This window comes from Narcine bancroftii, chromosome 7, assembly GCF_036971445.1.
Source record: "Narcine bancroftii isolate sNarBan1 chromosome 7, sNarBan1.hap1, whole genome shotgun sequence".
NCBI lineage: Eukaryota > Metazoa > Chordata > Chondrichthyes > Torpediniformes > Narcinidae > Narcine > Narcine bancroftii.
In genome coordinates, this window is record NC_091475.1 from 180960172 (window position 1) to 180973396 (window position 13225).

Below are 13225 nucleotides of genomic sequence, written 5' to 3' on the forward strand. Positions count from 1 at the left end.
CTTTTGTTTACTGATGATGACTTTCTGAAAGCTAAGTAAAGTCAAACATTTAAGAGAATGATACACTATCAATAATATCAAAAGGCTGGAGTTGCTGGATGACAGGCTTTTAATACCATAAGGCTTGGACCATGCTCCTGTTCTGGCCCAATCTTAGGACTCGTACTGAGGGAGGGATTTGGTTTAACTGCCTTTATTAGGGGATTCCAGAGGGTGGAGTCACTGAGGGAAGGCAGGCCAGCCATACATATGAACCAAACATATACACAGTGCCAGTAACCAAGTAACAGTATACAGTGATGTATAATCACATACACCCCCCTCTTTTAAAAGAAAAGTCCCAGGGCGGAAAATTCCAGTGTCCATCACAAGTTCAGTTGGTCTGGTGGTCTTCTGTTCTTTGTGGATTGTCGTGGTGCAGCTGCTGGTTCCTGGTTGGGTGGGAGTATGTTGGCAGTTGATGTACCTGAGGGCAAGGGTGGGTTGAGCAGTACGGGAGTCAAGGTGGGGTGGAGGGGATCGGCTGTGGTGGTCACAGCAGCTGGTGCCTGGGTTGGGATAGGGTGCCCGGGTGTGGGGAGGGGGTCAGTGAGTGTAGGAGGTGGTTTTGGGTCAATGGCAGTCTCAGGGTCTTCTGTGCAGGCCTGGTTCCGGACAGAAACTGTGTCCTCACATCCATCCAGTTACGTCACATAGGCATACTGGGGGGTTGGCGTAGAGAAGGTGGACCTTCTCAGCCAGTGGGTCAATCTTGTGGCCCTGTATATGCCTCCTGAGCAGTACTGGTCTTGGGGTCATCAACCAAGATGGTAGTGTTGTCCCCGATGCTGATTTCCTGAGAAAGGAAAACAGTCTTTCATGAGGTATGGCATTGGTAGCGGTACACAGGATGGATCTGATTGTGTGGAGGGCATTGGAGAGGATTTTCTGCCTCTGGGAGATGGGTAGACCCCTGGACTATAATGCTAGAAGGCCTGCCTTACATATCATAGTGCTCTCCTGCTCCACCTAGCCATTTCCCTAGGGTTATAGCTCGTGGTTCTGCTGGTGGCTATGTCCTGCACCAAAAGGTACTGTTGCAGCTCGTTGCTCATAAAAAAGGACCCCTGATTTCTGTGGATGTAGCTTGGGTACCCTAATAGGATGAAGATGCCATGTAGTGCCTTTTTAACAGTGGCCATGGTCATGTCTGGACAGGGCATTGCAAAGGGGAAATGGGAATACTCATCAATAATGTTGAGGAAGTACAGTTTCTGATTGGACGAGGACAGGGGCCCCTTGAAATCCACCCTCCAACGCTTGAAGGGTCGAGAAGCCTTGATCAGATGTGACTTGTCAGGCCTGTAAAAATGTCATTTGCATTCGGCGCAAACCCGGCAGTTTCTAGTCAGGGCCTGGATGTTGACAATGGAGTAGGGGAGGTTTTTGGGCTTGACATAAAGAAAAAGCCTAGTGACCCTGGGGTAGCAGAGGTCATCATGGAGAGATTGGAGCTGGTCAGACTGTGAGCTGGTGCACATCACCCAGGACAGGCCTCCTGGGGGCTCGTTGAGCTTCCCAGGCTGGAATATGATGTTGTAATTTTAGGTGGAGAGTTCTATCCTCCACCTCAAGATTTTATTGTTTTTGAGTTTACCCCGCCTCGATCCCAAGTTATTTTCCTTGTCAAAGTTTTGTAAATTCATTGGATCTATTTATATCTCTGTTATTTGATTGCATTTTTCTCACAGCTTGCCTTTCCCTTTCCTGGTGTGTTTTATGCAAATTTGGCTTCAGTACATCTCTAAATCAATTGCAGAATTTTCAAAGCAAATTTTTCCCTTGACAGAGGAGTAGCCAGTAAGTTGGAGTAAAAGGGCATCAAAAACTGAAATTGACAACTATTCACTTCAGATATTTGCTGCTGGCAACTGTCAAATGTTGGAGCTTGGAATTTGGGAGTTAGATGGGCACAAGATCTAGTCGAGTCACATTTTTTGCCATTCTGATTGCACAAGTACAGCCCAATGAAACAACGTTCTCCGGTCCTAGGTGCAAAACACAAAGACACACAACCAGACGTAACACACATACAGACCAACAATACATATGCAGGACAATCATTCATATATACAAATAAAAATAAATGTTGTTTCATGAATATGAGAATCTCGGATGGTTAGTGTGATCAATTCTTTTACTCGTTCAGCATTTTTAATGCCCATGGGAAGAAGCTGTTCCTCAGCCTGGTGGTGCTGGCTCTGACACTCCTGTATCTCTTCCCATTGGGTGTAGCTGAAAGATGCTGTTTGCAGAGTGGAAGGGGTCCTTAGACAACAATCCCAGTAGATCATGTCAATGGGGGGAGGTGGAGAGGGAGACTCAGTGATTGACCTCTAACTTGAGATTCAAGATTCTTTATTGGGGTTCCCCGGTTCATTTAGTGGTGATTATAATGCTATTAGAGCACCTGTGACCCAGGTTTGGATTCGACACTGTAAGGAGTTTGTACATTCTCCCCATGTCTGCATGGTTTCCTATAATTGAGAGATTGTGTTTAATTGAAATTTCAATGAGTGAAGGTTATGAATAATCCAATGTTGTATATATTTAATACAGAAATACATAGAGTTTAATGAGATATATATATTTTAAACAGTGGTACACACACACACACACACACACACACACACACACACACACACACACACACACACACACACACACACACACACACACACACACACACACACACACACAAATATATGCATAAACACACATTCAAGATTAGACCCTGGGGAAGGATTCATTCAAACTTTTAAGAGCTGTAGCTCCAATACCAAGCTTATGGTAAAAGCCAAAAAAATTATAAAACATGTATGGATGGCAAATAAAACCATGCATAACAATTAATTAACTTTAATATTCAAAGCATTGCTCAGTTTGGACATGGCTAATAAAAGGGATATGGGTTACTATTCACCTTGACAATGACAGAAAATTGGCAACATCAAGCCATTTATTCAGTTTGTAAAAAGGCTACATAACTAGTATGCTTCTCAGTCCCTAACCTTCAAGTTTGAATCTTACTCCTTATTTCAATCGGGTTCCATTTATTTTTGGGATATTATGTTTTACATCTCAGCCTCATTTACGAGAGATGGAACTGAAAAGTCTTTCTCAAACTCCTGCTAAGTAACTGCTCTGAGCAATGATGAGCAATATAGTGGGCATGGCCCCCACAACACAATGGATAATAAAATTAAAAGCTTTGATATATCATAACGGTAGCAGTGAATGAATTCTTATACTATGATTTAATAAAACTGAGTTTTTAAGTAATTCATATCGATTTTGTTTTCGATATAGTTAATATACATATCTATATATTGCTAAAAATACCCAGTGGGTCAGACTGCATCTGTGGGAAGTAAAATAGAGTTAACAGAGTCACACAACAGGTCATTTGGCAAGGTAAGAGCTCTTAGTATTAGATACAATATATCAGCGTGGTTGGAGGTTAGTTAACTTGCAACGAGCAGCAAGTACTGTTAAAGGGATCATATTAGGACTGGCAACAAAATTCAGTGGCATCCCATAGGGATCATTATATATATTATATTATATTATATTATATATTAATCATTTCATCAGATGCAAGGATCGACAACGAGATAGACAACAGACTCGCCAAGGCAAATAGCGCCTTTGGAAGACTACACAAAAGAGTCTGGAAAAACAACCAACTGAAAAACCTCACAAAGATAAGCGTATACAGAGCCGTTGTCATACCCACACTCCTGTTCGGCTCCGAATCATGGGTCCTCTACCAGCATCACCTACGGCTCCTAGAACGCTTCCACCAGCGTTGTCTCCGCTCCATCCTCAACATTCATTGGAGCGCTTTCATCCCTAACGTCGAAGTACTCGAGATGGCAGAAGTCGACAGCATCGAGTCCACACTGCTGAAGATCCAGCTGCGCTGGGTGGGTCACGTCTCCAGAATGGAGGACCATCGCCTTCCCAAGATCGTGTTATATGGCGAGCTCTCCACTGGCCACCGTGACAGAGGTGCACCAAAGAAAAGGTACAAGGACTGCCTAAAGAAATCTCTTGGTGCCTGCCACATTGACCACCGCCAGTGGGCTGATATCGCTTCAAACCGTGCATCTTGGCACCTCACAGTTTGGCGGGCAGCAACCTCCTTTGAAGAAGACCGCAGAGCCCACCTCACTGACAAAAGGCAAAGGAGGAAAAACCCAACACCCAACCCCAACTAACCAATTTTCCCCTGCAACCGCTGCAACCGTGTCTGCCTGTCCCGCATCGGACTTGTCAGCCACAAACGAGCCTGCAGCTGACGTGGACATTTACCCCTCCATAAATCTTCGTCCGTGAAGCCAAGCCAAAGAAAAAAAGAAAAGAGATGTACTGAAGCCAAATTTGCATAAAACACACCAGGAAAGGGAAAGGCAAGCTGTGAGAAAAATACAATCAAATTACAGAGAGATATAAATAGGTCAAATGAATTTACAAAACTTTGACAAGGAATATAACTTGGGATCAGAGTTTAAGTGGGAGATCATTTTTGGTATAGTGATGAACTTTATTTAAGTTTCAAGATAACATTAAAAAGGATAAGCCTAGATCTTAGAGAAAATTACTCAATTGGAGGAGGGCAAATTATGACATTATTTGGTAGTAGCTGGAGTTAGTTGAGAGCAGCTATTAACAGCCAAGCCCATAACTGACAAATCTTTAGGGATTAAATAATTTGAGTCCAGGACTAGCACATTCCATTGAGGAGGAGGAAGAGCAATCGCTTCTTGGCCTTTTGGCTATGATCAAGTGTAGAGGAGGAAGAGAAGGAATGGGAAGGTCAGAGAACCTTGGATTACAAGAGATATTATGAATTTGGTCAAAAAGGAAAAGGAAGTATATGTAAAGTTCAAGAAGCTACAATCAGACAAGGAGGAATAGAAAGATCACAGGAAAGAGCTCAAGCAGGTTATGAGAAAAGGCCAAAAAGAAGCCATGAAATGGCTTTGGTGAGCAAGAGAATCTTGTCATTTTATACTTTCATTAAAATCAAGGAGATGACTTGGGAGAGGATAGGACCTGTCAAGAACAAAGTATAAAATATACATTTGGAGCCAGAGGAAGTGGATGATGTACTTTGCCTTAGTATTTACTGGGGAGAAAGAATGAATGATAGTGATTGGAAGCATAATGTTGAGAAAGCCGATGCTTGGGGTATTTTGAGACATCAAAGAGGTGGTGCTGGATTTTTTGAGGAGTACTAAAGTAGATGACCCCAGGGCTAATGGGATACAGTATATCCCAGATTATTGATCAGGCAAGGCCCCAGAGGATTGTAGAGTAGCTCATATATTACTTTTGTTCAAGAGTGTAAGGCTGAGGGACCAGCTAACATTACTGTCAGGATGTGCGGGACAATGAGCTGATGTCCTCACAGACATCGTACCAACGTGCTCCAAGGTGGCCATTACCATCCCTGTTCCAAAGAAGCCCTCAGTGTGCATATCCCCATTTCTTTTAATCAATAATATTTTTGTGTTGAACAATAAAAGAGATAATGAACTGAGTGCCAGAGTGAACCACTGACCAAGGCCTTTCTTTGCCACTGACTGTGGCTTGGATTTGAAGATGAGACGTTTTCACTCTGAGTTCTGAGGTGCATTAAGAAGATAGTATTGGACCAGCAGACTCAAGGATGGGTAGCAGATGCAATGAGGTGATGGATAGTTGTGTTTTTTTTTGTGTGAAAACTCCTTCCATTTGGCATTCTCTGTGCTCCTGGTCCAAAACATCTTTTTCCTTTGCCTTTCCCGAGAATTCATGTTTTGTTTTCCTTGAAAATGTTCCTCCACCCTCATCCCACACTCCTGTCATCTCTCCAATGAGCTGTGACATTCAGGAACTCACTGTTGGGCATCGGAACGAAGTGGCTTTGTCAGAGGGAATGAGTTTCATTAGGAAAGCCACAACTTGCGCAGTTTATCATTCTTGAGTTTCTAGCAATTCGCGGGTTTCCAACGAGCCTCCCCCCATCAGCCTATTTTGAGAGGGAGAGGAGAGTTACGCGGGAACAAGGATCACCCTGACCACATTCCGGATGAAGGGCTGAGAATGCAGGCAAATCCCTCGGCTGCTGGGATGGATACTGGTGCAGTCAAGTAGCTGGTGTCTGAACTTGGGGTTTCTCGTTGAGAGTTACGGGCACCAAATACCACCAACCTGTCAGGACACCGGCTCTCCCGCCTCCCGCACAGCTGCGCCAGCCCCTCCACATCCCGTTTCACAGTGAGCCGCTGCCCCGACGAATCGTTTTATTTGAGAGCGGAAGTTGGTTCTTTAAATGATGCCAGTTTAAGAGGTCGGATAATAAGTATACTTCAAATGATGCCAGTTCCTCATCATCCCAGCAGGTTCTGCCGAGCCCGGAGTGAGCGACTGCGCAGACTCGAGCTCCAGCCTTTCTTCACACACACGCACAAGCGGGAGATGTGGAGGGCGCGAATGTTGCCGCGTCTTCGCCGGTTCTTGGCTCATACTCGCCCCACCATGATGCTTCTCTGCCTGTTCGTGCTCGGTAAACTCAACGGTAAGGCTTTTCCCCGTCCGTTTCACGGTCGCCTAGTCATGGGGTTTATTTCTAAATAATTTCGAAGGCGCGCGGACGGAGAGGGAGGCGCGGTTTCAGCAGATGCTGACGCTGGAGCCATGTGGAGAACATGCCCTCGGCTGCAGTGGCGAGGCCGGGGATAACATGGGGTGGAGAGAGGTTGTGGACCCCACGCTCTCGGACAAGGGGGTGGGTGGCGGTTCCAGATGAGAACGGTGAACAATTTCTTCTGTGCTTAATTTGGGGAAAAGAAAGAAAGTGTTGCTCAAGGGGCGGACAAGCTGGTTGGAATGTTGGGCCAAAGGTGCCCTAGATTTCCCAGGAGCTACTGCACCCAACAATCTCGGTTGGGATTGCTAATGGGATTAACGAAATTTAACGTGGGCTTTCAGCGACTGTGCTCTTCGTGGAGGGAGTGGGGGGGGGGGGGTCCTGAAACGAAAGGTGGCCGGGATTGGTGGGGGGGAGGGGGGAGTTACGAACGTTGAACCTTCCTTCATCCTCTCCAGCACTCGCCGCTCAACCACTTGATTCGGGCTGGGAACTGCAATGTGAGGACGCAATCGGGCTGATTGCTCTCTGAATTCCGCAGAACTTGGAATTCACCTGACTTTGGGGAGGATTCTGTTGCAACAAGTCCTCCAGTGTGGGTTTGCTGTATCAGAAGGTGTCTTGCTGGCTACAGGACTTCGGGGAGGATTCTGTTGCAACAAGTCCTCCAGTGTGGGTTTGCTGTATCAGAAGGTGTCTTGCTGGCTACAGGACTTCGGGGAGGATTCTGTTGCAACAAGTCCTCCAGTGTGGGTTTGCTGTATCAGAAGGTGTCTTGCTGGCTACAGGTCTTCGGGGAGGATTCTGTTGCAACAAGTCCTCCAGTGTGGGTTTGCTGTATCAGAAGGTGTCTTGCTGGCTACAGAACTTCGGGGAGGATTCTGTTGCAACAAGTCCTCCAGTGTGGGTTTGCTGTATCAGAAGGTGTCTTGCTGGCTACAGGACTTCGGGGAGGATTCTGTTGCAACAAGTCCTCCAGTGTGGGTTTGCTGTATCAGAAGGTGTCTTGCTGGCTACAGGACTTCGGGGAGGATTCTGTTGCAACAAGTCCTCCAGTGTGGGTTTGCTGTATCAGAAGGTGTCTTGCTGGCTACAGGACTTCGGGGAGGATTCTGTTGCAACAAGTCCTCCAGTGTGGGTTTGCTGTATCAGAAGGTGTCTTGCTGGCTACAGGACTTCGGGGAGGATTCTGTTGCAACAAGTCCTCCAGTGTGGGTTTGCTGTATCAGAAGGTGTCTTGCTGGCTACAGAACTTCGGGGAGGATTCTGTTGCAACAAGTCCTCCAGTGTGGGTTTGCTGGATCAGAAGGTGTCTTGCTGGCTACAGGACTTCGGGGAGGATTCTGTTGCAACAAGTCATCCAGTGTGGGTTTGCTGTATCAGAAGGTGTCTTGCTGGCTACAGGACTTCGGGGAGGATTCTGTTGCAACAAGTCCTCCAGTGTGGGTTTGCTGTATCAGAAGGTGTCTTGCTGGCTACAGAACTTCGGGGAGGATTCTGTTGCAACAAGTTCTCCAGTGTGGGTTTGTTGTAGTCTTGCTGGCTACAGTTCACGTATTGTGCTGGACGATCTGGCAATGTGAAAGGCGACCCTTCACCAGCACTGTCCACTTCATTTGGAAACCGATCTTTCGAAGTTACTTTCCATCTTTGCTGATCTGTGAAGCGAGCTCCTGCTGAAGGTATGATATACATTGAGTTTAAAAAAGACCCCGGACATTCCACTCCTGTGTTTCTCTGCACTAAAGTTGCCCGTTTTGTTGTATTTTAATGACGTGGACTTTTTTTTACCCCCTCCATGAATCTTCGTCCGCGAAGCCAAGCCAAAGAAAAAGAAAGAAATTAAGATATATAAAAATTTGATTCCTGAGCGCCCCCCCCCCCCCCCCTTTAATGTCTGAAACACTTGTTTGTCATTTGCATTTGTTTAACGATATTTTGAGTCTGGCATCTGAGAGGATTTTATACTTGTGTGTGTGTCCGAAGAACGGTGATGGATTAGCCCTTTTCTCACTGCCTGGGGAACAGGATTTTGAAATCACTAAAACATCTGTCCTGTCCGATTGGGCGTCCGAAGGTTTTAACATGAAAATGACTAAATCTGTCGATGTTGCCAGTTTTTTCTAAGGGCGAATATCTAAACTTGTTTTTGTGTGTCTAAAATTTTGATGGGTATACTTTTGTCACTGAGGTTAGGTTAGATACAAAGCAGAGACATGAATTAAGGGTGAAAGGCTTGGAGAAAACATTAGGGAAATTTCTCAGAAAGAGAGTGGTGGGAGTGTGGAACGAGCTGAATGTGGGCTCTGTTTTAACAGGTAGATGGATTGAAGGGTCTGGACTGGGTGAAAATCAGTGGGATGAGGCAGAATAATAGTTTGACACAGATTAGATGGGCCAAAGGGCCTTTTTTCCTGTGCTGTAATGTTCTATGGTTCTAAGATGCTATGTGGTGTAAGAAAGGAATAAATGTATGAACTTAGCAGCTACTGTGACATGACAAAGATATGATTGGATTAAATCAGAACTAAATACAGATTTGGAAAGCTACAATACATACAATTAAGGCAGAGATTACCTATTGTTATTTAGGCCAGGAATAATTATGGTTAGCCTCAAAGCCTCAAACCTCAAAGCAAAGCTCGACGTTGCAACCCGCCTCACGGACCCGTCCCCTGAAACCTTCTGGGATCAGTTGAAGACTACCATACTGCAATCCACTGAAGAGGTACTGGGCTTCTCCTCCAGGAAAAACAAGGACTGGTTTGACGAAAACAGCCAGGAAATCCAGGAGCTGCTGGCAAAGAAGCGAGCTGCCCACCAGGCTCACCTTACAAAGCCGTCCTGTCCAGAGAAGAAACAAGCCTTCCGTCGCGCATGCAGCCATCTTCAGCGCAAACTCCGGGAGATCCAAAATGAGTGGTGGACTAGCCTCGCCAAATGAACACAGCTCAGCGCGGACATTGGCGACTTCAGGGGTTTCTACGAGGCTCTAAAGGCTGTGTACGGCCCCTCACCCCAAGTCCAAAGCCCGCTGCGCAGCTCAGACGGCAAAGTCCTCCTCAGCGACAAGATCTCCATCCTCAACCGATGGTCAGAACACTTCCAATCTCTTTTCAGTACCAACCGCTCAGTCCAAGATTCCGCCCTGCTCCAGCTCCCTCAACAGCCCCTAAGGCTAGAGCTGGATGAGGTTCCCACCCTGGATGAGACATATAAGGCAATCGAACAACTGAAAAGTGGCAAAGCAGCAGGTATGGATGGAATCCCCCCAGAAGTCTGGAAGGCTGGTGGCAAAACTCTGCATGCCAAACTGCATGAGTTTTTCAAGCTTTGTTGGGACCAAGGTAAACTGCCTCAGGATCTTCGTGATGCCACCATCATCACCCTGTACAAAAACAAAGGCGAGAAATCAGACTGCTCAAACTACAGGGGAATCACGTTGCTCTCCATTGCAGGCAAAATCTTCGCTAGGATTCTACTAAATAGAATAATACCTAGTGTCGCTGAGAATATTCTCCCAGAATCACAGTGCGGCTTTCGCGCTAACAGAGGAACCACTGACATGGTCTTTGCCCTCAGACAGCTCCAAGAAAAGTGTAGAGAACAAAACAAAGGACTCTACATCACCTTTGTTGACCTCACCAAAGCCTTCGACACCGTGAGCAGGAAAGGGCTTTGGCAAATACTAGAGCGCATCGGATGTCCCCCAAAGTTCCTCAACATGATTATCCAACTGCACGAAAACCAACAAGGTCGGGTCAGATACAGCAATGAGCTCTCTGAACCCTTCTCCATTAACAATGGCGTGAAGCAAGGCTGTGTTCTCGCACCAACCCTCTTTTCAATCTTCTTCAGCATGATGCTGAACCAAGCCATGAAAGACCCCAACAATGAAGACGCTGTTTACATCCGGTACCGCACGGATGGCAGTCTCTTCAATCTGAGGCGCCTGCAAGCTCACACCAAGACACAAGAGAAACTTGTCCGTGAACTACTCTTTGCAGATGATGCCGCTTTAGTTGCCCATTCAGAGCCAGCTCTTCAGCGCTTGACGTCCTGCTTTGCGGAAACTGCCAAAATGTTTGGCCTGGAAGTCAGCCTGAAGAAAACTGAGGTCCTCCATCAGCCAGCTCCCCACCATGACTACCAGCCCCCCCACATCTCCATCGGGCACACAAAACTCAAAACGGTCAACCAGTTTACCTATCTCGGCTGCACCATTTCATCAGATGCAAGGATCGACAATGAGATAGACAACAGACTCGCCAAGGCAAATAGCGCCTTTGGAAGACTACACAAAAGAGTCTGGAAAAACAACCAACTGAAAAACCTCACAAAGATAAGCGTATACAGAGCCGTTGTCATACCCACACTCCTGTTCGGCTCCGAATCATGGGTCCTCTACCGGCACCACCTACGGCTCCTAGAACGCTTCCACCAGCGTTGTCTCCGCTCCATCCTCAACATCCATTGGAGTGCTCACACCCCTAACGTCGAGGTACTCGAGATGGCAGAGGTCGACTGCATCGAGTCCACGCTGCTGAAGATCCAGCTGCGCTGGATGGGTCACGTCTCCAGAATGGAGGACCATCGCCTTCCCAAGATCGTATTATATGGCGAGCTCTCCACTGGCCACCGTGACAGAGGTGCACCAAAGAAAAGGTACAAGGACTGCCTAAAGAAATCTCTTGGTGCCTGCCACATTGACCACCGCCAGTGGGCTGATAACGCCTCAAACCGTGCATCTTGGCGCCTCACAGTTTGGCGGGCAGCAGCCTCCTTTGAAGAAGACCGCAGAGCCCACCTCACTGACAAAAGGCAAAGGAGGAAAAACCCAACACCCAACCCCAACCAACCAATTTTCCCTTGCAACCGCTGCAATCGTGTCTGCCTGTCCCGCATCGGACTGGTCAGCCACAAACGAGCCTGCAGCTGACGTGGACTTTTTACCCCCTCCATAAATCTTCGTCCGCGAAGCCAAGCCAAAGAAGAATTATGGTTAGCATAGGAACTCAGAAGGAAACTTAGCTGGTTTGTAGTTTAGCAGGAATGGAGCCTTGAGAGAAGGAGATGGAAAGAAACTAGTGAAAATTGGGTTGAAAGATAGCAAACTTTAGGTTTAGCACTAGAGTTTTACAGCCTAGTTATTTGGATGTTATTGATTTTCCAAGTCTCCAATATGACAAGCTTTTCTCAGTGTCTCCCCTCAAGCACCAGCATTAATCTATCAGATCTCAATAAAGGGTCTCAACCAAACTTTGCCTGATCATTTCTATACACGGGTGTTACCTGACCTGTTGAAACCCTCCAGTATCTGCAGTTTGTGTTTCACTAATCTATAAGATTACATGGTACATTGCAGATGGCTTAAAGAAAAAACAACTCATTGCTGGCAGATACTAAAATAGAAATGTTGGAATAATGAATACGAAAGGTAGAATGAAACATGTGCAGGCATATCAGACTGGCCAGTTTCTGCAGTGTAAAACACAATATTATGCCTCAACCTAATTATGCATAACAGAAAAATTCATAAGCATGACTCTTATTCGAGCATGGAGATTTAATTCTACATTGTTGGAAAGGGTAGATTTTTGTGTTTTTATAAGAAAATAAATTCAAGAATTTTTACAAATTACTGTTAATTCAGTGGATTAAAAAAGTTATTTTATGGGATGCCTTGAAAGTGTATTTAAGAGGTCAGATAATAAATTATTCAGCTAAAATTAAGAAGGAAGAGTTTGGAAAAAGATTTGCAGAGAAAGGCTTCTGACGAAAAAAGGACAAGTTTAATAAAGAAGAAATTCTATTGTAATATGATTCAGACTTTTAGAACTGAAAAGTTGAAAGAACTAAACAAAAGTATGAATTGGGAGAAAGAGCTCATAAAATTTTAGCTTGGCAATTGAAGATAGAACAAACCTTTATAAAAAATTAATGCTATTAAAAAGAATTCTAAGAAGATTACTTATAAACCTCAAGAAGTAAATGATTCATATAAGGATTTTTATTTTAATCTATATAAGATCCCAGTTTAGTGATGAGGTTAAAATTGATAATTTGTCTCAAATTAATTTATCTACTTTGAGTTGTCGAGATCAAAAAGATTTAGATGCTACATTTATGGCAAGAGAAATTAGTGAGGTTCTTAGTTCTTTGCAAAATGGTAAGTCACGAGGGGAGGATGGTTTTCTGCCTGAATTCTATAAGAAATGTAAAGATTTATTAATGCCTCCTTTTTATGGAGGTGTTGAAACAAGCAGTGGAAACTCATTCTCTTCTGGAATCTTTTTCAAATGCAATTATTACTGTTACACCTAAGAAAGATAGAGATTTATTTAAAAACTGAAGCTTACAGGCCAATATTCTTGTTGAATGCTGATTATAAAATTATTGCTAACATTTTGGAAAAGTGGCTAGATATCTACAGAATTTAATTCATATGGATCAAATGGATTTTATTTTTTTTAAAATGGCAATCTGTGGATAATGTTGCCAGCTTGATTAGTTTAATACATTTATCTCAAAAGAAGGGTGACTTATTGG

General features: G+C 44.9%; 1 protein-coding gene and 1 long non-coding RNA gene across 2 annotated transcripts in view; one reads left to right on the forward strand and one right to left on the reverse strand.

Annotated features, from left to right (window-relative positions):
* The window catches only part of LOC138740128 (uncharacterized), a 29974-nt gene extending 23648 nt beyond the window's left edge, over positions 1-6326 (reverse strand). Inside the window, exon 1 of the long non-coding RNA XR_011342688.1 lies at positions 6238-6326. This is a non-coding gene — a long non-coding RNA (uncharacterized lncRNA). The remainder of the gene's footprint in view (positions 1-6237) is intronic.
* A 133-nt stretch (positions 6327-6459) lies between these two features.
* Positions 6460-13225, forward strand: part of LOC138740129 (relaxin receptor 2-like) — a 117625-nt gene continuing 110859 nt past the window's right edge. The window contains exon 1 of the mRNA XM_069892531.1: positions 6460-6604. Within this exon, the coding sequence (XP_069748632.1) occupies positions 6505-6604 (100 nt within the window). The 5' untranslated portion in view covers positions 6460-6504. The remainder of the gene's footprint in view (positions 6605-13225) is intronic.